The sequence below is a fragment of the Miniopterus schreibersii genome (assembly GCF_964146895.1).
Source record: "Miniopterus schreibersii genome assembly, chromosome: 20".
In the NCBI taxonomy this organism is placed as follows: domain Eukaryota; kingdom Metazoa; phylum Chordata; class Mammalia; order Chiroptera; family Miniopteridae; genus Miniopterus; species Miniopterus schreibersii.
Genome location: NC_138122.1, coordinates 16,949,745 through 16,971,557, shown reverse-complemented (window position 1 = coordinate 16,971,557; position 21,813 = coordinate 16,949,745). Strand labels below are relative to the sequence as shown.

The window sequence follows — 21,813 nt, the reverse complement described above, 5'->3', positions numbered from 1 at the left end:
CTGAGTAGTGTTTAGTAATTTTCACCCATCTGTGCAGGAAATGAAAACTGTGATACTCTACACAGGTTATATATGTCCTGTGTGTTATTCCTGTTAGTACAGCTGCCTCTTTCATGTGATGTCATTGAATGTTAATTACTTGAGCCTCAATCTCCAGATGCTTCTGCTATTATGATGGAGGCTTTAAATGCATCTTTAATTACATCTTCCTACACAATCCCTACACAGATTCTCAGCTTTTTATAGAAAATCAGGTGATCAGGTTTTAATCATGGGGACACCTGGAAACTCTTTACATTTACGATGCAGAAACTCAGAGTCTAAGCAATCTTGCATGCCATGCACCAGGATTGGGCTCTGGCTTCAGTGACCAGGGACCTTAGGCTGTCTTGCCTTCATGTATGCTTGTGGACATGCTTCCAATCACACCAAAAGTGTTCCCTGTACTTGGTTGAAACTATAGCCTGTTTGCCTTGCTGTTTGGAACTCTGAATCCCTTCTCCTTTTGTCTACTCTCTTTGACCTCCCCAGTTGTCTTAATATTGGCACAGAATGCTGGCATAGGTGAAATGTCAATAAACGAGGGAAACTTTACTATCTTGTAAGAAGATTCCCAAGGAAGAGGAGCACTGTGGAGAATGATGAGGCCATCGTCTCTAGTTTTGGGATCGTGTTGATGTCTCTAGGGTTCTTCCTTGAACAGGTTCATTGCTTTGTGAAACAAATTCTAGAGAATATACCTAATTCTGTAAGAGATTAAAACCCTTCCAAAATGGATTAGGAGATAATAACCAACTTCTTAGCGTTTGGGATGGTGCCTGGAATATCCTAAGTGCTTATACTATACCATCTCTTTGAATCCTTTAGCAACTGTTAGAGATATTGACTATTATGCCCCTTTACAGATGAGGAAATAAGTGATATTACATGTCTAGGGTTACCTAGCTAACCAATGGCAGAGTTGAATCTAGGGAGTCTGATTCTAGAAAGTGCTCAATCCTTTTAATAATGGAAAGAAAATCTTGGTATTTAATGGCATGCCCTTCTCTCACATGAGATGATATAACAAAACAGTGGTTAAGGGTTCCAGCTTTGCCACTTACTAGCTGTGATATTGGTCTGTTAGCCTGAAAAAACTGTCTCAGAAATATAGTAACTGCTCAAAGAGTAGATTGTGTCACTTATGGCCACCCAGGAATTGAAGCAGGCAGTAATTAAGGGAGAAAAACCTTCAGTCACTTTTAAAAGTGGTATGCTTACTGAAGTTGAATAAACCATTACCACAGCAAACAGTGAAACACCTAGGGAGAACATAGTAAGACAAGGTCTGAGAAGGAATCAGAACAAAGACACTGCATTGCACTTTTTAATTGCAATTAAATGGTAGTTTTAAATAAATGGAGAAAGCACCTTCCACAAGTTACACTAGCAGGGAAAGATTCCATCAAGCATTTACATAGTAAATTTCTGTAACTTTACAAAAGATTCTTGATCTTTACTTGAACTGTACATGAGGGAAAAGGAGCCCCCTCAGCTAGGTTTCTCTCTGCTTGCAGAAGCAAACTAAAGGACCTAAAATCAGAAGCAAGCCTGGGATGCTGAGAAGAAAAATGATAAAGGGCCCTTCATAAATTCCCTGTCTGATGTCCCTTTTTAAGTATTTTAGAGCAAACTACTGCCCTTAAGATAAAGGTACAACCGCAAAAGCTGTAATTCTGGATTATAGTACTATATCTGAGTACCTTAGACTGCTGAATACACAATACTTGGGGTGACCTGTGAGGTTTCAACAGACAAATATTTTGCTGTGCATCTTCTACTTTGGCTTTTTGAATGAAGCACAGACAGGCTTCTCTGCTATCTTCCAGGCAGTGTAATAATTAGGAAAAGGGCAGGATTGGATCATTCCTTAGACACTTATCAGCTGGGGAAAGAGTTCATTGGCAAAAGTGTCCTCCCAAGAATGGTCTACACCAAGCAAAGAGGACATGTCGCTGAAAGGGGAAGGGGAGCCCTCATATCTACAGTCACTATAAGCATCCAGTAGGCAGGAAGATGACTTCAGGCAATGGCTGGATGAAAGTAGATCTGGGATACCCAACTCTGGAATGAAGTCATCTTCTACAAGTTCTTCCTTCACTGAGACAGTGAATTCAGGGTGATCTTTCTCTGAGGGGCTGGAAGGTGCTTCCTCAATTTTCACTACCACATCAGGTTGGCTCTCTGTCTCAGAGGGCATCTCTAAGACTAGGGGCTTGGTATATACGTGGTCAAAACGAATCAGTTCATTAATGGCTTCCAGCTTGGCTGATGACGTCCCCAGTGATGGAGAAGGGGAGGCCGGTAAGGAACTGGGTCCTTCTGGGTAAACCTCTGGGAGCTGCTCCAGGCTGGTAGACTCTGGAGAAGGACATCTGAGGAACATGACTGGGTCCAAGTTGAACAGAATACCCAAGAGGATATCAGACTGCAAAAGACACAAGTTAAATAGAGTCCAACTATTAGAATGCACCTGAGAATCTACCCAGAACACTAAGTACTAGGTTCCGTAATATAAATTAATCATTATACTATAGGATAACCTCTGGAACCTACCAGACCCAATTATCTATACTTCACTCCATGTCCTGAATCACCTGGAAACAGGAAGGTAGTCAATGATCACCCCTAAACCAACCCAAACTAACTTCTGCCCTAATGTGTCTGGTAGGGATCTCGGGCATCAAACAGATGGAATTAACTAGTTATACACTTCTTTAGTAAATCCAAGTAACTCCTACCTCAGAGTCTGAAGAGTCAACACTGTCAGAATCCACGGGGAGATGTTCTGGAGGGGTGACAACTGGGCCTGCACCTGCTGCAGAGGTGCACGTAGTCTGAGTGCTGCGGACTCAGCAGACCCGGCCACTGGCCTCGATCCATTCCCCTGAGAGAAAAAAACAAAGTCAATAAACAGCTCAGACAGCTGAGAATCCCCAAGGAAATGCTCACCAGGCAGCTGTGATTCTCAACTTTCCAGAAATTTATAAAACTAATCTTTAGAGCTGAGATATTTCCCTTGCCTTTGTTATTTCCATTTTCTTGAGTCCTCCAGAAAAGATGAGAAAAGGGAGTAAGACTAACTTTTCATTGTGGTTTGTATGCCATGAAACATTTTTACTCCTCAAGGATTCAAGTAGTACTGATATTCTTAAATAATATCCTAATGATATGCTCCATCATAATAATGTTCCTAAGTAATAAAGGAGTATAGTAAACTTAGGCCCAGAATCTCTTAGGATAGTAATTATTTTAAAGTTTGTCCTGAATATTATCTTCACAGAGTAGAACTGCACTCCTGTCAATCTTGGACCACCTGAAGTATTGTCATTGAATTTGACATAATCCATAGATTAAAAGCCATAAATCTTCTATCAGAGAAGTGTCACTATTAACATGAGTCCTTTCCCTACTCAATTCATATTCATAAAAAACTACTATAGCCTGGCAGGCATGGCTCAGCGGTTGAACATCGACCTATGATCGAGGTTGGATTCCCGATCAGAGCACATATCCGGGTTGCAGGCTCAATTCCCAGTGTGGGGCATGCAGGAGGCAGTCAATCAAATCACTGATGTTTCTGTATCTCTCTCTCCCAAATCAATAAAGGTATATTTTAAAACAAACAACAACAAAACTACTATAATTTTGGTAGCATTCAAAGTCAGATTTGACTGGCTCTCTTATGTTGGTTCTCCTTAATACTGGCACATATTATGGGCTATCAGCATTTGTTAGTACTTGCTCTTAGAGAGCCAGGTGATTTAAGTATTAGGACTTAGTACTATTCAATACACCCTTGAAAATAAGTGTCATTAAAGAAAGAAGTCATGTCATGTCACTTAGAACCAGTTCTCACAGGGCACCAAATAAAGGAGATACTTACCTTGGTCTCTTCCTCCTCTTCAGTAACCAAGGCATCTATCCCCAAGCGCTGTCTTAACTCCTGGTTCTCCACTACAAGGCCATGAGTTTTCTCTCGTAAAAGCTGATTTTCTAGCAGAAGTTTTTGGTTCTGTAATAAAATTTGAAAGAGTCTATTAAAATATCTAATTCTTTCATTTAATACACCTGATGAAGTTTCACCACAATTAATTTCCTTTCCTACTCCTTTGGGAAAACTATGCTTATCCAGTTCATACTAGGTATTAGAAGGCAAGGTCATAATTACTAAAAGTAAGCTATTTAAGAAGTGCCAGCTCATGGGGTCACAACACAATGCCTCCAACTAATACAGACCTCAGCAAAGGGTGACTTGCAGCTTTAATTTAGATATGATGTTAAAAAAAAAAGATCCTATCTTGAACTGGCAGGTAGCAATAAAAGTAGGCCATAAAATAAAAATATAAGAAATAAGAACAATATAAATAATCTTTATTATTTAGAATGTGTAAATGGCAACAATTTAGGATTAGGTGGACCCTAGAAGGGAAAGGAAACCGTTAGTGGACTTTGGCCAAGTCAGGAAGGGACTCAAGTTTAAGCAATGATTTCCTATCTGCTCTGAATAATTTCTCGGTACTAACTCGATAAACACTGCTGTAAATGCTGTAATTCACCAACTTTTAAACGGATCTAGCAACACCTGCCAGAGGGTCAATCATTTTTCTCATCAAGCTTCACCATTTAACCAACTACCCATCTACTCTAACTTAGTTTAACTTTTAATTACATGTTGAATTTTATTCTAAAAGGACTGAAACAACTTGGGATGGGGAGCAAGTATCAGAACATTTACCAAGGAAGGATATACAATGAATAAAAAAGAAGAATTTAGCCTTAAGTATTTTTACCTCTTCTTCCAAATCTACCACTTGTTGTTCCAGCTCACTCATTCGGGCTTTCTTTCGGTCTCTGGCAGTCTGAGCTGCTACTCTGTTTTTCAGTTTCCTGAGAACAGAAGGGACATGCCACACTGAGTCATCTCAAACCTTATTTATATCTTTATTTGAAAACTTGGCCAGCTGGTGCTTTCACATAAATTTACAGTATAAGGTAGACTAATGGTAAAAATACAATTCAGGCTCTTCCCCTCAATAAAACAAAACAAAACGAAACAAAAATACAGCCTTCTTTCAATTCATCTTGAAAGCCTGCTTTATTCTACCCCATATTGCTTTATTCTCGCCCATGTTGCATCATCCACCTCAGTCTCATTCTGGCCCCAGCACGGGGGCTGGACACACATATTCATCTTGTAACATAAGAAATCTCCTCCTCCCCTTTCCACTCCCCCGTCGCTTCCTGACTCCAATTCCCTCAAACAGGATCCAACCTGGACTGATGAAATCGAGTGAAGGCTGCAATCGCGCTACGACATAAACAACTCTCTCTCCCAGCGCAACTGCAATAAGGGAGAGGCTTATGCCTCTCGCCCTAGTGCTGAGATCCTGGGCAGCCAGGAGGCACTTAATCACAAAGCGCACACTGCTCAGAAACAACTAACATTACAGAGGACTAAGCAATAGGCATTTATCTCTCACTCTCCCCGACGACCTCATGAAATACCATTTTAAGGCTGCAGAGACTGAATTCTGCCTTTAGAGAGCTCGCAGCCCTTTCAACAGCTGTCATTTCAGCTGCCCCTCAAAATGAAGTAGGTAAACCGAGAGGATAATCGAGTCCAAGTTCAAAAAAGCTGAACGACCGGTCTGTGGTCACACAGCAAAAGGGCCTGGAACCCAGGTGCCCCATGACCCAGCTCTAGGCATCTCTAACGAGATAGAAAAGAAGAAAATAAAAGAGGCCTGAGCCGCCCGGACTCGACTCAGCGCGGTGGATCCGGTCAGCCCAGACTTCCTGCCCCGCCCCGCCCCGCGCCACGCTGGCACTGGACAGGCCAGGCCAAGGGCGCCCGAGCGCTGCCCGATCCGGACCCAGGCCCCTGTCCCGGTTTCGGATCCAGTCTCCGACCCGGGCCCCTTGCCCACCTCCGCAGAGCCTTCTCCTCTGGGCTCAGGTGTGTGAGGCGCTGTCGCTTTCGCGCCTGGGGTGGCCCACCGCTCTCTGCCTCCGGGCTGGCCCCTCGCTGGCCCGGCAACATGAGTGGCACATTCCGGCCGGCCGGGGCTCCGGCGGCGGCGGCGGCTGCGGCTGCGGCGGGCTTGCCGGACAGAAGCAGCACTTTGGGGGCCCCGACGGCCGGGCTTTGCGCGGATGCCACCACCACCATGGCCCGAAAGTGTCTACGCGAGTGCGCGCCGCCGCCGCCCAGCCGCCTGGACCCGCCGCGCCCAGCCTTTCTACGATCGTGGCCCCTCGCGATTGGCCAGCGCCGCGTGACGCACAGCGTATCTCGGCGCCCATTGGTTCAAAGGCCCATACGGGGGCGGGGCCAAGGCGTCCAGCGTGGCGGCTGCTTTTCCCGGTAGGGTGTGCGGGGGCATTTTCCCCGGGGGCGTCCGGCGAGACCTAGGTCTGGGCGGGCGGGGGACCCGGAGGGCTGGGGGAGCCCCGGGCTCGAGAGGAAGGGTCGGGGTCCGGCGGAGTTTCCTTATCAAACTAATCCCCCCCCCCCGAGGCTCACGCGTTTTTACTCATAATGACAGAATTTCATTCCAAACCGAGAGCTTTCCAGACTGATGAATTTTCACCGAGACTGACAGATTTTTATCTGTGGCTGACAGAATTTTATCTCGTGCGCCTCTTCGTACCTGAGTGGACGGAAAGTCGAGAGAGAGCCGAATCGGGCCTTGGGCTTGAAAAAAGCCTGTGAAGAAATCCCGCGAAATAAGAGCCTTTAGAAGCCGGGGTCACGCGTGTTAAGCTAGTTAGGGCGCAGCAAAGCGGTAGGCGTTGTCTCCGAGCGGGAGGAATACATGTAATTTAATTTTTCTTTGCGTTTCTAAGCTTTCTAGTATAAGCGTATATTATAATTTTTTAATGAGAAAAAAAAATACTTCGTGTGTAAAAACGAAGGGAAATTCAAAGGCTCCTGCCTGGCGGCTGCGGAGCAAGTGGGGGTGGGGGGGACGGCGCATGTGAAAGGGGCCCCCGGGATAGCAGCCAGTGGGCAATTGAGATACACGAATATTAACATTGGAGAGGGGGAAAAAAACACATGAGGAAACACCGCACACATCCAGGTTTACTTTTAAAAAGCAAATTACAAACTGTTAAGTTCCCTAGACTCCCTGCTTCCTCTGTGCTCCTCACAGTTCTAGGTTCTAAGGATGCAAAGATTAGTAAAACTCTTAGCCAGTGACTGGAATATATGCAAAAAGTGAAAAGATAGACAGGTTTTTAGGTAATTCTGCGGCGTTAGTAAGTCGTATTAGATTAGCTCTTCAGTTATATTGTGGTGGGTAGGGAGTAGGATGGGAAGAAGGGAGGAAAGCAGTTCAGTCTCCTGATGTGCAGGCCCCTTAAAGGGGCACAGTGCCTGCTCCTCCCAGGGCTGCCCCATGAGTCTCCTAACACGTATTTCTTCCTCCAAATTGGCAGAGTGAGATAAGTGACAGTTTATTTAAGGTGAGCTGACCCAGCTCACTGGGGTCCTGAGCACACGCTGCTTCTGTGGACAGGAAAAGAGGTGGCAATGATCCCAGACTCGCAGGACCAAGAAGCCTGACTCCTTAACTCTCATCAGCCTTAAGCTATGAGGGTCCTAACGTGCCTGTAGGGGTAGGAGAGCCTCTCCTGGTCACCCAGGCCTTTAGAGAGAAATTTTGGAGTTCCTTCTGCTTGAGAACTGCACATCTAAGTTAAAGGACCTTGGAAACTTGTAAGACGTTCTGAGAAAAGTCATGTAATTGTCACGCAACCTTTTATTTACCATGTTAACACGTGTGAAGGCCAAGAGAATGCCTGACACTGTATAGGAAATCTCAGAAAAACTAAAAGAAATTTAAATAATTTAGGCATAAAAAGAAAAGGCGTGAGGCCTCTAGAGCCCAGTGAGTAACCATGTGGAGAAGGCACAAGATGCTGGTGCAGAGGAGAAAAGTGGATGGATTGCATTTTGGTCTTGGTTAGTGGGGTAGAAGAAAAAGAATGTTGAAATTGACTCCCCTAGTTTTGTTTTCAAGGCTTTTATTTTTTTGATAAAATGTAGAATCATACAAAAACCAGTAATTTGACACACTGCAGATTGCTATCCATGAAGTCTCGAACACTTAATTGCAAACCTTTGAACAGTTTCATATCCTCTATGTAAGATTAATCTGATAATTCTTTCATCAGATGCCATTAGTATTTTAAAACATTTACTAGGCACCTGTGATAAGAGCTATAAATGCATATAAAATGCAAAGTTCTTAGTCTTTGTGAAATGTAAGAAGACACTGATGAGAAGCAGTAGGTCATTAAGTCTAAATAAGTGTCAATGTAACAAAACAAAACCCAATAACAAACTGAAACTAAAATTTAAGAACTGCTTCTCTAATGTGGTAGTCACTAACCATGTGTGACTTTGAATACGTCTTCATTTTCTGGCACAGCAGATATACAAATTCATCTATTCTTTCCCAGGCCCAGCCGTAGAATCAGTCATTTCTCCAAGGAGCTCCCTTTAGTGGACAATATTTAGTGACAAAGATCTGGGGACTAGGTGTGCTCATTGCTACTGGGGTACCATTGCTTCTAAGTTGTCTCAGTGAATAGAACTCAGAAATATATTTATATGTATATACATAGTCACATATTTAGAAAGATATAAAAATAGATGTATGTATATACCTGTTTTTATATCAGTCTATTTGTATGTATTAAAAACTCCTGAGTGCACATCAAAAACTCCAATTCCAGTCTAGTACCAAAGGGTTTATTTTAGCCTTTCCTCTTTTCATAATATCAACTCCATTCTCTGACAACAAGAAAACAGGCACCCATTAACCTCAATATACTTATTTGCTGAATTCTCATGTATGCAAATATATGTAACCAATCTATTAACAATGGCTGGTTGAATCCTCAGCCCTAAACATGCTAATCCCCACCCTACCGACCATTCTTCGACAAATCCAGCTCATATTTAAACGTGTGATAATGGATAGCAAATAACTGTAACTATGATATTTAAATTCTATTGAGCACATCTATGAAAGTGATACAAAAATTTTATTTAAAATGTCAATACTCTCAGTTGCATTGGAAGTGACATCCTTTGCAATTATTGAATCTTATAGTGAGAAATTTTATTTAAATTTTTTTTTTAATGTTACTGATTTGAGAGAGAAACATCGATTTGTTGTTCCACTTATTTTATGCATTCATTGGTTGATTCTTGTATGTGCCCTGACCAGGGATAAACCCACAACCCTGGCACATCGGGATGACGCTCCAACCAGTTGGGTTGCCCGGCCAAGGCCCATGAAAAATTTTAGATGCTAAATTTAAAATGGGGGGGTATATAGTTTTACTAAATTATTTTAGGGACCATGTGAACAAAGAAGTTTAAAGACCATTGTAGTAGAAGAATAGAAACAACATTGGGAGAGAGAAAGAGGGCCAAGAGTAAGAGAAAGAGCGTGAGAGAGAAAATAAACAGTCATTCCAGAAAATGTAAGAAAAGCAGAAAACACAAGAAATATAATGTGTAGAAAACATAAAGTAACATGGTAGGAATAAGTCCAAATATATAATAAAAAATAAACACACGTGGACTATTGCTTCTTATCAAGGAGAAGCTCTGGTTGAATGAAAAATCCAGAATCCAGCTATACGCTGTTTATAGGAGATACACCACTAAACAAAACAGCACAAGAATGGAAAATGGCTTACCAGGAAAAATGTTTACAAAAAGAAAGCATATTGAGCAGCATTAATATCAGACAAAATAGAATTTAAAGCAAAGGTATTAGCAAGGACAGAGAGGTATTTATGTGTTGATTAAGGTAGAAGTTGCCAGTCATAAATCTTTAGAAACATAGTAATATAATTTTGAAATGTGTAAAACAAAAACTGAAAATAAATGGTGAAAAATGACAGGTCCATAATTGCAAATACACTTTTCTCAGAATCAGCAGATGGAGCAGACAAAAGAGATTTGAGAAGCACAATTAACAAGCTTGATCTGATAAAGGACTTTCCTCTCAACCAAAAACACATGCTTTTTTCAAAATAGAAACATTCACAAAATTTGATCCCATTTACTCTTGAAGAGTGAGATTGACCATTGTGTTTTAAATTTAGAAATAGAATTTTTTCCAAGTTTTGACTTTTGTAAATAAAGCGGCTGTGAGTATTTAGGTACAAGTTGTTATGTGAAAGAAATCTTTATATTTTCATTTCTCTTGTGTAAATACCTAGGAGTGAAATTGTGGGATCATGTGGTAGGTGTATATTTAACTTCTTAAAAAACTGCCAGATTTCCAAAGTGTTTTTATCATTTTACATTCCCGCCAGCAATGGACTGCTTTCTTATATTACTATTTTGGATTGTTATTTAACTCTTTTATTGTTACCCAGCTTTTCATTTGTTTACATTATATGTGTTTTTTTTAGTTGGATTTCAACAAGCTCATTAGAAATAGAAGCCATGTGTTAACACTTCTTTGGTCTTCTGTGTTTAGTATAGTGTTTAGTACATATCAGGCATTCAGTAAATATTTTGTTAATAATTATTGAACTGTTAGGTTGTCTAAAGTATGCTTTAAAAGACCAAACATCCTTTAAATTACCCTGGAAGACTGCTGCATAATACTATTTTCTTGAAAGCAGAATTCTCATAACAAAAGCCTGGAATATGTTCATTTTAATGCACTAAGGCAATATTTTTAGTTACCTATACATCTATTATAATCCTCTTTGTTTAAAAAGATTTTTTTTTAGTTCCTGCTGAAGACAGCCTCCAGATTCCCTTGGAGAGAAAGCTATGTAATGCAGTTCAGGCCAATGTATAAGTCACAGTTCTAGGCAGAGAGGATTCCAGGAAAGTTTGTTAAATGGAGAAGACTCAATTAGGAAGCCTTTCACCTTTTGCCTGTTGCCCTTTTCCTCTAAATCTTTTTTTTACCTGGAATACTGATGAAAGGGCAAAAGATTGAGAAGGTTCAGCAGCCATCTTGTAAGCGTGAGCAAGGAAACCACATGTTAAGGATGTCAGGAGGGAAAAACAAAAGAAGTCTGGGTTCCTGATGGCATTATGTAGTGCCAGTCTAGCCCTGACCTGGCTTCAGACTGCCCACTTCCAGATCCCAACTTACATGAGAAATATTAATACCGTAGTGACTGGGTTCTTGTCACAACCCATACAGCACAGGCCTCCCTTTTACAGGCACTTTACCTACCACATTGCCCTGTTAGGTTTCTCACACACTGTCTTTGTTTTTCTTGGGAATGGGCTACAGGCACTGCTGAGGAACAAGTATGCTTGAGTAGGGCAACTTGAGTAGTTATCTCTCAGGGACATAATTTTTATTAGTGGCACTTCCTTCTGATACTAGGAAGAGTGATAGTCATATAGCATTGTAACATCACTATTTACTGATATATAACTAACTGAGTTCAAAGGGAAGAAATAATCAGCTTAATCAGCTTTAAGGCTATAGATAATTTTTCCAGTTTACATGTTTGTCCCACACTTGAGTCCTATCATTTTCTTGGAATATACTTTTCCCCTGAGTTTTCCCAGCAAACCCCTGTTCATCTCTCTGTTTAAACCACAGTTTCTCAACCTCCACTTTATTGACTTTTGGGGCTGGACAGTTCTTTGTAGTGGGAGGCTGTCCTGTGCACTGTAGGGTTTTAGTAGCATTCCTGGTTTCTACCCACTAGATGCCAATAGCACCTCATCCCTCCCCCCCCCAGTTATGACAACCAAAATTATCTTGACTTTCAAATGTTCCCTGGGAGCCAAGATCTACCCCAGTTGAGACCACTTCTCTAAACTCACGTCAAACAACACCCTGCTCTGCACCTGTTTTGTTCCCATGCAGCCCTCCCCAGACTTCCAGCAAAACACTTGTGACACTTGGTGGTACAGGTGCACCTGCCTGGATCTCCATATTAGACTGTAAGCTCCTTGAAGGCAGGGATTGCAGCTGATTCATCTTTGTATCCCTCTGCTTACTAACTAAGCTGATTTCAAAATGGTTCAGCAGGAAAATAGGAATAGAATTCAGGAATTCTTGCTTCCTCATGCTATGATTTTGACACTCACTGTTAAAGACTCATGTGTTCCATGCCATTTCTTGGTGTCATATTTTATAAACTCCCATGCTGTGGTCAAGAGACAGATTCTAGCAAGAAAGTACTGCATTGCTCATTTTTCTAGACACCAATTGAAATGGAAAAGAAAAGCAAACATTTTAAGACAACTTTTTATATTCTCACAAGGGAAAATGAAAAACCTTCAAATGACACAGAAAAAGTGAAGAGCAAAGTGCTGTATAATATTTTTGTTTCCTTAATGGAATCAAAGTTTCTTCTTAGTCATGCAGAAAGTGCTATGTACACTCCTCACCGGGTTCCACTTTCCCCTGATGCCATTTGACACAACCATGGTACATTTGTCACTGCTAAGAAACCAATCTGAATGCACAGGGCTTTGTTACCCTCTAGAAATGAATGAAGTTGTTTGGTTTGCTAGGACTCGTGCTTTCAGTTTAAGAACATGTTTTTTAAAGGAGGACATTTATGAACCGTTTAAGTGAAGTTGAGACACCAAGCAGGAAATCCTCCTGGTCGTGTTGATGAATGTTTCCTTCGGCCCTGTGGCTGCCCACCCCTTTCTGAAGAGGAGTTGCAACACTTCCTGAAGTTCAGTTGTATGTATCAGGGTTCTAAGAAATTCAATACTCCTTTGGCTTCTGTAAAATGGTACAGTTCATTTGCCCAGTAAATTAAACAGAGCCTAAAAGGGCACAACAACAAAAGGAAAAGATTCGATTGAAAAGTGCAAAGCTCTCTTTTTCACTTGGCATTGACCCAGAGCAGTAAATGGCTCTGCATTTGGTTTTGTCTCTTGAAAGAAAGCACAAACTCTCCATTGTTGGTCCCTTTATTGACACCAAGGTTCAAAGGCGGCAAGAGAAGCAAGTTTTATCTTACTTGAAAGAAGTTTAAGTGCAGCAGGCCCCCTTCATTTATACTAGAATAAATATCAGTTCACTGGTTTTGAATTTTTTTAAATAAACTTTTAATTTTGGTGTAATTTTAGATTTACGGAGGAGTTACAAAGACAGCACAGAGACTTCCCATACAAACCCCCACCCAGTTCCAGTTCCCCTAATGGTATTCACTTACATTACCAATGTTATATTTGTCAAAACTAAGAAACCGATGCAGGCACGTTGCTATTAACTAAACTCTAGACCTTATTGGGATTTCACCAGGTTTTTCCTGAACGTCTGTTGCCTGTTCCAGGATCCTGCCTTGGTTTTGCTTTTGTATGGTACCTGTGTTGTTGCAAAACGTTTTATGACTAATTTCAGTAAATACTATTTATTTGGAGAGCTAAATTTACTCAAGTTGAACCTCCCCAGACACATACATACTCTGAAGAGCTGACTCCAGAATAACAACTGAATTCTTTCCCCCTTTGGTAAGCTGGGCCTTGCGTTTAGCTGATGCTGTGAGTTTTTGCATCACCTGCTTCAAAAGAGACTGGATTTCCTGAGTATGGTCTAGAGATTCTCAACATGAAAAAAAAAAAATCCTCTCTTTTATTTATACATTTTATTTATGACTTTGTACATCTGATATACATGTGGGGAAAGACTGCAAGCTGCACCTTTCCTGTTCTCTCACTCCCCCCCCCCCCCCATGTAAACTGCCAGGATTTATGTGGTTCTAGGCCCAGTCGGGTAAAATATAGACCCAGGTTTGGTGAATGAAGGGGATATGAGAAGAAAAAAGCTTTGGGAGTGGAGAAGAAAGGAGAATGATGTTTGCTTCTAGGAACACTGGGACAGAGGTCACCCGTCTGTCATATCCAGACCTGTAAGACCCATCATTACAACCTGATGGCTGGGGGCCTTGGCTTGTGAAAGACAGACATAAGGTAGGTTTTCAGCTCTAACACATACTAGTTAGGTAACCTAGGACAAGTTACTTAATCTCCCTGAGCCTGTTTCCTTGTGAGAAAAATGAGAATCAAGTATTGAACAAGAAACTGTATTTAACACAGCGTGCGTCACAAAGAGCACGTAATGCATGTTAAGTATTATTGTCACCAAAAGCAGTTTACCCTAAGGCCACTGGACATTCCCAAATTCTTCCCACTCTACCATTAATCTTATCCTGTCTTCCATCTTTCCATATTTGGTAACCAAGAATTTCAACAGGTCCTAGGAGGCTAAGTGAAACAACTGAGTGTCCAAGTCTTTAAAATATCTCTAAGTGTAAAATTTAACCACCGATTACAAGCAGGGATGGGGGTCCATGAAGCAGGAAAAATATAACCATAGACACCAGATGAGTTTTCCCCAGTTGCTCCCTCCCCCAACCTGAGGACAAAATGTGCCCTTTGACCCCTGAGTGGGCCAGACCTGGCCCCAGGCTGCCAGTGATCTTTCCTGTTATTATGACCTGGGACATCATTCCCAGCAGAGGGCTGCAAACATTTGCTGAGCACATAGACCCATGACCTACTGTGAGATCCCAGGGGTGGAGGCGTTTGGGTTATGCCATAACTAGTGTTGGTGGCCTGTGGGAGCTGCTCTACACACAAGTGAGTGAGGCTGTGGGTCTAGGGAAAAAATTGGGATCTGCAATTTTAAAATGGGACCCAGTTGTTTTGTAGAAAACACATTAATTTTCTGTATGAAAATGAGTTGTAATTTCCAGCATATAGTTTCAGAATTATAGAATTTATTATAGTCCTTAGGAGTCACAATATGTGTTAAAAAATACTTTTCTATACCCTGCAGTGATCTATAGCCTCTTGCAGAGCTGAGAGGTAGTGGACCGACCACTGAACTTAAGCTTGGTGGGGGTTAGCACTTGGCTCTGCTGGTTGACCTAGAAGAAACCACAAACCTCTTCAAGAGCTTCCTTTGTTGTTGTTGTTTGTTTTTACTAGAAGGGGCAGGAATGTGCATGAAAGCAACCTAGCAGAGAGCCTGGCACACAGGAAGGAGCTTGTTTCATTTAGTTCCCAACTCCAGAGCAAAGGCTGCCCATCCCAGCCTGAGCTACTCTGACTTCACTCTAGGAAGTTCTGCCTTGAATAGCTAAAGGGGAATGATAGCAACTGGAACAAACGTGTTTGTGAAACTTGTGAGCCCTCCCTGCACACAGATAGCCTCCTTGGCACATGGGAACGGTGTGTGCAGGTGCCTGGAGCACACACCCACTCAGTCTCTGACACCCACCCAGGGGGCCCGCTCTGTGCAGACACAGGTGCAGCGGCTGAAGGAATGAATGCAGATTCTTAGCATCCTAGAAATACATACTGGGGAGACAGGGGGTCCTTTACATTCACCCTCCAGGTGACCAGGTGGCTTTACAACTCAAAGGCTATGTAAGTCTGACTTTTTTTTAACCTTCTGGAACAGATAAAGGAGTTAAGATAGCTGCCCTGGATACAGCTTTGGATGGAAAGAAACATTTCTCAACTGAAGCGTTTCTCATCAGTGTCTTGAAAAGTCAGACTTGTTCAGGCTTGCAGGAAGTGGATTGTCTAATTCTAAGTTTTACTTAAAATTTTTTTGGAGGAAATTGAAAACAAAGTTTTCTAAAGGGACTCCCCTAATCTTGATCAGGCATGTGTCCCACACTCCCCCAGGTACCAGCACAGTTTGTGATGGGTTGGAGCAGAGGGAAGGGGACAGTTTGCCTTTGTGCTGATTTGAGGTTCTCCCGAAAATCTCCAACCTTCACCTGTGCTCAACCATTTGCATTCACTGATTTTTAAACTTGGTGTCCAGGGGTTAGGACATGCAATAAACTGATATTCCCAGCATCATGATCAGAACCATGGCCAGAAATCCTTGATTTGGGGTCATTCATTTATCCTGAACTCTGTGCTGCCTGTGTCTTGTTCTCAGGGTAGCACAGTCCAGAACAGGACAGAGGCAGGTAAATAATTATGATGCAATATAACTGTAACCAGCCCTTAGTGGTGGTACTGGGGGAGGAGCGAGGGCCTAACTCCCCAGGGCCCTTGGGGAAGGCTTCATAAAGGAGGTGATCATGTAGGCCTTGAAGGATACGTAGGAGTTTGCATAGGATTTAGCTTTTCTTTCCCCCTTGCCCCTTCTCCCTGCTGGACGCCATCTGGCCCCTGAGAAAGAATCTCAGGAAAACAGTAATAGTTCATCTGGTGCCAAAAATATATTCAACCTTTAACACCTGCTACCATTCCCAAGATTAATGCATAAGAAGATCCTTCTGGATTTCTGTATACTCATTTTAATTCTCCTGGAACATACCTTTTCTCTTTTCTACTCTCATCTTCGCTCCCTCCCCCTTCAAAACTTCCCTAAATTTTTTTCACCAACAAGTTTTATTTAAAAAATGGAGTCAGGCCCTGGCCAGTGTGGCTCAGTGGTAGAGCATCGGCCCGTGCACTGTAGGGTCCAGGGTTCAATTCCAGGCCACGGGCCTGTACCTGGGTTGCAAGTTCAATCCCTTGCCCCAGTCGGGTGACTGCAGGAGGCAGCCAATCGATGTGTCTCTCTCACATTAATGTTTCTGTCTCCCTCCCTTCCACTCTCTATAAAAATCAATGGAAAAAATATCCTGGGGTGAGGATTCACCAAAAAAAAAAAAAAAAGGAGTCTAGCCTTGGCCGGGTGGCTCAGTTGGCTGGAGCATCGCCTGGTACACCAAAAGGTTTCGGGTTCGATTCCTGGTCAGAGTACATATTTAGGTTGTGGGTTCCATCTCCGGTCAGGGCGGGTATGGGAGGCAACCAATCTATGTTTCTCTCTCTCTCAAAATCAATAAAAATATATCCTTGGGTGAAGATTTTTAAAAAATGGAGTCAGAAATATGAAAGAGGGAGGGGATTTCCCAACGCCACCCACCCCCTTGTTTGATTTTAGTTCTGCACAGTCACCCCTCCCCTTCCCTGCTCTCCTCCCTCCAGAAGGGACTTTAGTGTATCTGAGCTTGGGCGGTATTTATTGTCACTCTCCCTTGTAGTCCCAGGGAGAGTTTCTCTCTTAGGGTCAGGATCTGGGATGGAAATCTAGGGCTCCTGAGACCTGAGGCTGTGCTCCCTGCACCTGTCCCGCCTCCTCACTTTGCACAATGAGGTAGCTGACCTTTTCTATCTCATACTGTTTCTTCACTGCACCCCACTTCGCTTGGCAGCCATAAATCAACACTGTTTCCTCCTTGGCATTTCTTAAATGTATCCTGCTCAAATTCAAAACTCAAAAGAAGGGAAAGGCCCCGTGGACCTTGAAGCGTTCAACTTGTCTTCTGGCCTTGGCTGCTGGCTTGACAGGTCCCACCAGCTCTCCTGGGAGAGTGGGCAGCTGACAAAATCTGGAGGCCCTGACACCTCCCTTCCAGTAAGCGCCCTTGTTTGTATATCCTGGTTCAAGAACAGGAACCACTTGTTGGAAATTGATCTGGGAGGTAAAGTTACTGATTGAGCCTTGAGTTGAGCCATAGGCGGTGGCTTCCCTGAGAAAAGGTGAAATCTGCACATCTGTTTTTGCCGATTAAAATCTCCCTTGTTCACATTCTACTCCCAAAGTTCTCGGAACCCTTTTACAGGAAGAAGCCAGGTAGTAGGAAATCAAAGTAGCAAAGAACATTAAGACTTGGTTTTGCCCTCCTTACTCTAAAGTTCCCTTTGTTTTATTCAAAGCAACTAGTGAGAGCTGTGTAAAATAAGTCAGTGTCAGGAACAGTAGCTGGTGCGTATGGAATGTGTGCCAGGCACTGTGCAAAGCACTTGGCATCCACTGTCTCTTGTATTCCTGCAGTTGACTCCATTTCCCAATGGAGGAAGGTGAGGCTCTGAAAGGTTAAGCCCAAGGTCATGCAACTCGTCCACGGTGGAACTGGGATTGAAACCTAGATCCCTGTGACTTAAGACGTTGCCCAGTTTCCTGGAGGTTGCACAGGCGTGAAAAGAACCCCAGGATGGCCCACTGCTTTTAGGATGTGACACTTCTAAGGGATTCTAAGGCTACCCCCCACTTTTAGTGATTTGCGTTTTATTAGATAGAAACTGAAAATTCAAGTCAAGGTGTCTGAAACCAGCAAAAGAATGTTCCTTTCAGTCTTTGTTTCCATTCCTGGGTTGGGGGTATAAACTGGTGGAGGCTGGGTGACATTTACTTTGCAAACAACAGACTGGGAACCAAGCAGAGCCCACACCTAGCTGAGTAAATAGCATCTGGAGGGCCAAGCAGGGCATGCAAGGTCCCCAACGAGGCCTTACTTTGAGAGAGAATCAGAATGTTCCCGTGGTCTGGGAGCTTGGAGCCTGGAGCTCCGTTCCTGGTGCTGCCATTTTTAACACTTGGACTTCTCTGTTCCTCATCTGGAAGTAGAGGAAACCAACTTGATGACATCTGAGGTCCAATCTGGCTCAGTTTAGCTTGGGCAGTGCAGCATGGTAGTAGGCAGGCAGAAGGTAGAATCCAGTTGCCTGGTTCAAGTGTGAGCTTCACGACTTACAAACTCTGTGATACTTGAGAAGTCCTTAACTTTAAAAGCCCTTCATTTTCCTATCATTTGTCTAAGAATAATAGTAGGACCCACCTCTTGTCAAGAAATCAGAGTTAGAATGTGCCACAGAATTCTAGAATATACAAGAGTTCTTTCCTTTGGCTTTTTTTGTGTGTGTGGGGGGGAACTGAGATTCAATTAAAACAAAAGTTAACTATCTAGAAGGAGGAGGAGGAGGAGGAGTTGTTGATCTTGAAAAGTAAAAGTTATTTTACCACCAAAATGGGTTTATTTGGGAATAGCATAGAATTGCAATTCTGCTATAGCCAAAACCATAGGCAAGTTCAGCAAATAAAGGAGAGGAATAGTTAGTTTATAGGGACAAAGGAGGAAGCTGGGAAGGGGTGATTTTAACGAAAGTCCATGGAGGAAAGCGAGAATTCAGGGTGTTGATGGCTTCTCATTGGCTGAGCTGCATGGATCCCGTTGGCTGGGCTTGTTGGTGGGCAAGGGGAAAACCTTCCTTCCTTCTGCTGGGGCAGTAAAATAGAGACACTTCCTACTGGGAATGCAAAGTAGCCTCTTCCTGTTGGGGTCTGTAATGGACCTAGAGTGCCTGTTCCTGAGAACTCCCCTTTCAGACCTCCTGACCCCATTTTAGGTGGTTTTCTTTCTTCATTTTCACAGAGTTAGCGCCTTAGAGTTCAAGCTTAGTTCAGTTGCTGGTACACAGGAAACACAACATGTCGGGAATTATTAGTGACTCCCTAATTCTGCAAATATTCACCGAATGCCTGGCACATGCAGGGCTCTTTACTAGTTCTGCAGATGACAAAAATATATTTACACATGGACCTTTTCTCAAAGAACCTACAGTCCAGGAGGGGTTATACGCAAATGACTATGACACAGCGTCATGCACAAGATTAGAAATCTGCTTTGCAGCCCTGTCCGGCTAGTTCAGTTGGTTAGAGCGTTGTCCCGATATGCCAAGGTTGTGGGTTCAATCCCCAGTCAAGGCAATCCCCATACAAGAAACAACCAATGAGTGCACAAATAAGTGGAACAGCAAATTAATGTTTCTCTCTCTTCTCACCTCCTTTCCTCTCTCTCTCAAATCAATTTTTTTAAAAAAGAAAAAATCTGCTTTGCTGCTTTAGGAACTTCACCAGAGGCCCAGACACAGCAAGACTCATGGGAGAATGAGGACTTTGTGGTCACACATAGCACATTTTCAGTCCTGACTTTGACACCAATCAGCTGGATAACCTTGGACAATTTACCTAACTTCTCTAAACAGTTTTCTCTTCTTGTGATGGTTAGTCTTATGAGTCAACTTGGCTGAGCTATAATACCAAGTTATTCCATTAAACACTAATCTAGATGTTGCCGAGAAGGTATTTTGTAGACGTGATTGACATCTACAATCAGCTGACTTCAAGTAAAGGAGATCATCAGTATGGAAAGGCCTCGTCCAATCAGTGAAGGCCTTCAGAGCAAACAGGTTTCTCTGAAGAAGAAATTCCACCTGGGAACAGCAATGTTGACACCTGCCCAAAGTTTTCAGCCTTCCTGTCTGCCCTATAGTCACATAAGCCAATTCCTTGAAACAAATTATATGTACATGAATAGATATACATATATACATATATATGAAATATCCTCCTGGTTCTATTTCTCTGAAAGTAGACAAGAAGACATGCTACCTTCCTTTCCCTTCCCTGACTCTCCTAGGCCTCAGGTACCTCCTGATCCTCCCAATTCCTGAACTCCTAGTCCTGAAAGCCCAGATCTTACACCTGGAAGGGACCCTGGGGGCTCTGTCCTCTACACATGGATGAAGATATTCAGACGGAGAAACCAAGCGATTTGTCCCAGGTCTCAAAGCCCAGCTAGAAACATTCCTGGGAACATTCTAGGCAGGCTGCTAACTAGGCTAGCTCTGTTACCTGGGTCAAGACTCCTGACTGCTTTGGGCCGGAGTTTCTTCAATTACCAAATGAAAAGCTTGAGCTCTGAGTCCTGGGAGACAGCAGGGTGCCTCTGTGACCTTCAGTTTCCTCATCTGTAAAGGTGGTATCATGATACCTTTTAAGGTAATTGTGAAAATTAAATGGGGTAATGTACAGAAACCACCATGCACAGTCCCTTGTGGGAAGCCATTTATTTTGTTTTCCTTCTCTCTGGTTTTCCTATAAGTTTAAAAAGCAGTGATTTTATAATTCCCCTTTTGTAATTAGTAGTGCAGATAGTTTATCCATTGATTCATTCCAAAATTTCTTATTGTTTACCTACTATGTGCTAAGCATCACACCAGATTCTAGGTGCTAAGGATATGGTGGTGAGCAAGAACCCGGTTAGAAGACATCAGAAATTATCCAGAAATCCCCTGCCATGCAAAGAAAGATCTAGCAAAAAGACCGATGATAGAATGCACCTAGAAGTCAAAAATCATTCCTAGAATGGCCATTTCAAAGGAATTCTGAGTGGTTGCTGCTTAGCAGGTGGTCACAGTTCTGCCCAGTGGCTGCTATTTTTGTATTTGAAACACCTGCTGCTGTTTCCAGGATCCTAACATTTACTTTGGTCTTTATGTCAATGCCTTTTGTAGAGAGAGCAGCTGTGGGCTTTTCTCTTTCATCATCGACACTGAGTTGTGCTTTGTTGATAAGAAAATAAATACCACTCGCCTAGATAGCACCAGAGCCGCCTTCACGACTGGTTGGAGCAGGAGGCTTTATCTTGGTGCTCTTAGGTACACTGTCCTTTGTGGCTTCACCATCCGGCTTAATTTTGCCTTACCTAGTGTTGCTTTTGTCCTTCTGCCTTCCCTTGCTTGGAGCTCTTTTAAATAATTCCTCTCTACTTGTACAATTTTAGCAGCGAGTCGAGAACTGATGAACCATAAAAAGTAAAGGTTAGGCAGAAAGCGTATTCGCGGTTGCCAGGTGCTGCAGGGGGGTGGGACTGCAGAGGGACTGCTTACTGGGGACGGGTTCTCCTTCGGGGACGGGGTGAAAATGGGAACGAGACAGAGTGGTGGTCGCACATTATGAATGTACCAAATGCCGCCGAACGCTCCACTTTAAAGGGATGAATTTCAAAATGTGAATTTCACCTCCATCAAAAACAGAAGAAAATGTTCTGTGACATCAAGAAGCCAGATACAAAAGGGTATGACCTGTATGAATTTATTTATCTGAAGTTCGAGAACAGGCTCTTCTATGGTGATAGACATCAAAACAGTGGTTGCAGGTGGGG

General features: G+C 42.8%; 1 protein-coding gene across 1 annotated transcript; it reads right to left on the bottom strand.

Moving 5' to 3' along the window:
- Nucleotides 1-1,352: 1,352 nt before the first annotated feature.
- On the bottom strand, nucleotides 1,353-6,262 carry XBP1 (X-box binding protein 1). The gene is given in 6 exon segments (XM_081123099.1): nucleotides 1,353-2,467; nucleotides 2,781-2,888; nucleotides 2,891-2,926; nucleotides 3,926-4,054; nucleotides 4,833-4,929; nucleotides 5,970-6,262. Coding segments are annotated over 6 exon segments (1,170 nt in total). The 5' UTR covers nucleotides 6,212-6,262; the 3' UTR covers nucleotides 1,353-1,909.
- Nucleotides 6,263-21,813: the final 15,551 nt, after the last annotated feature.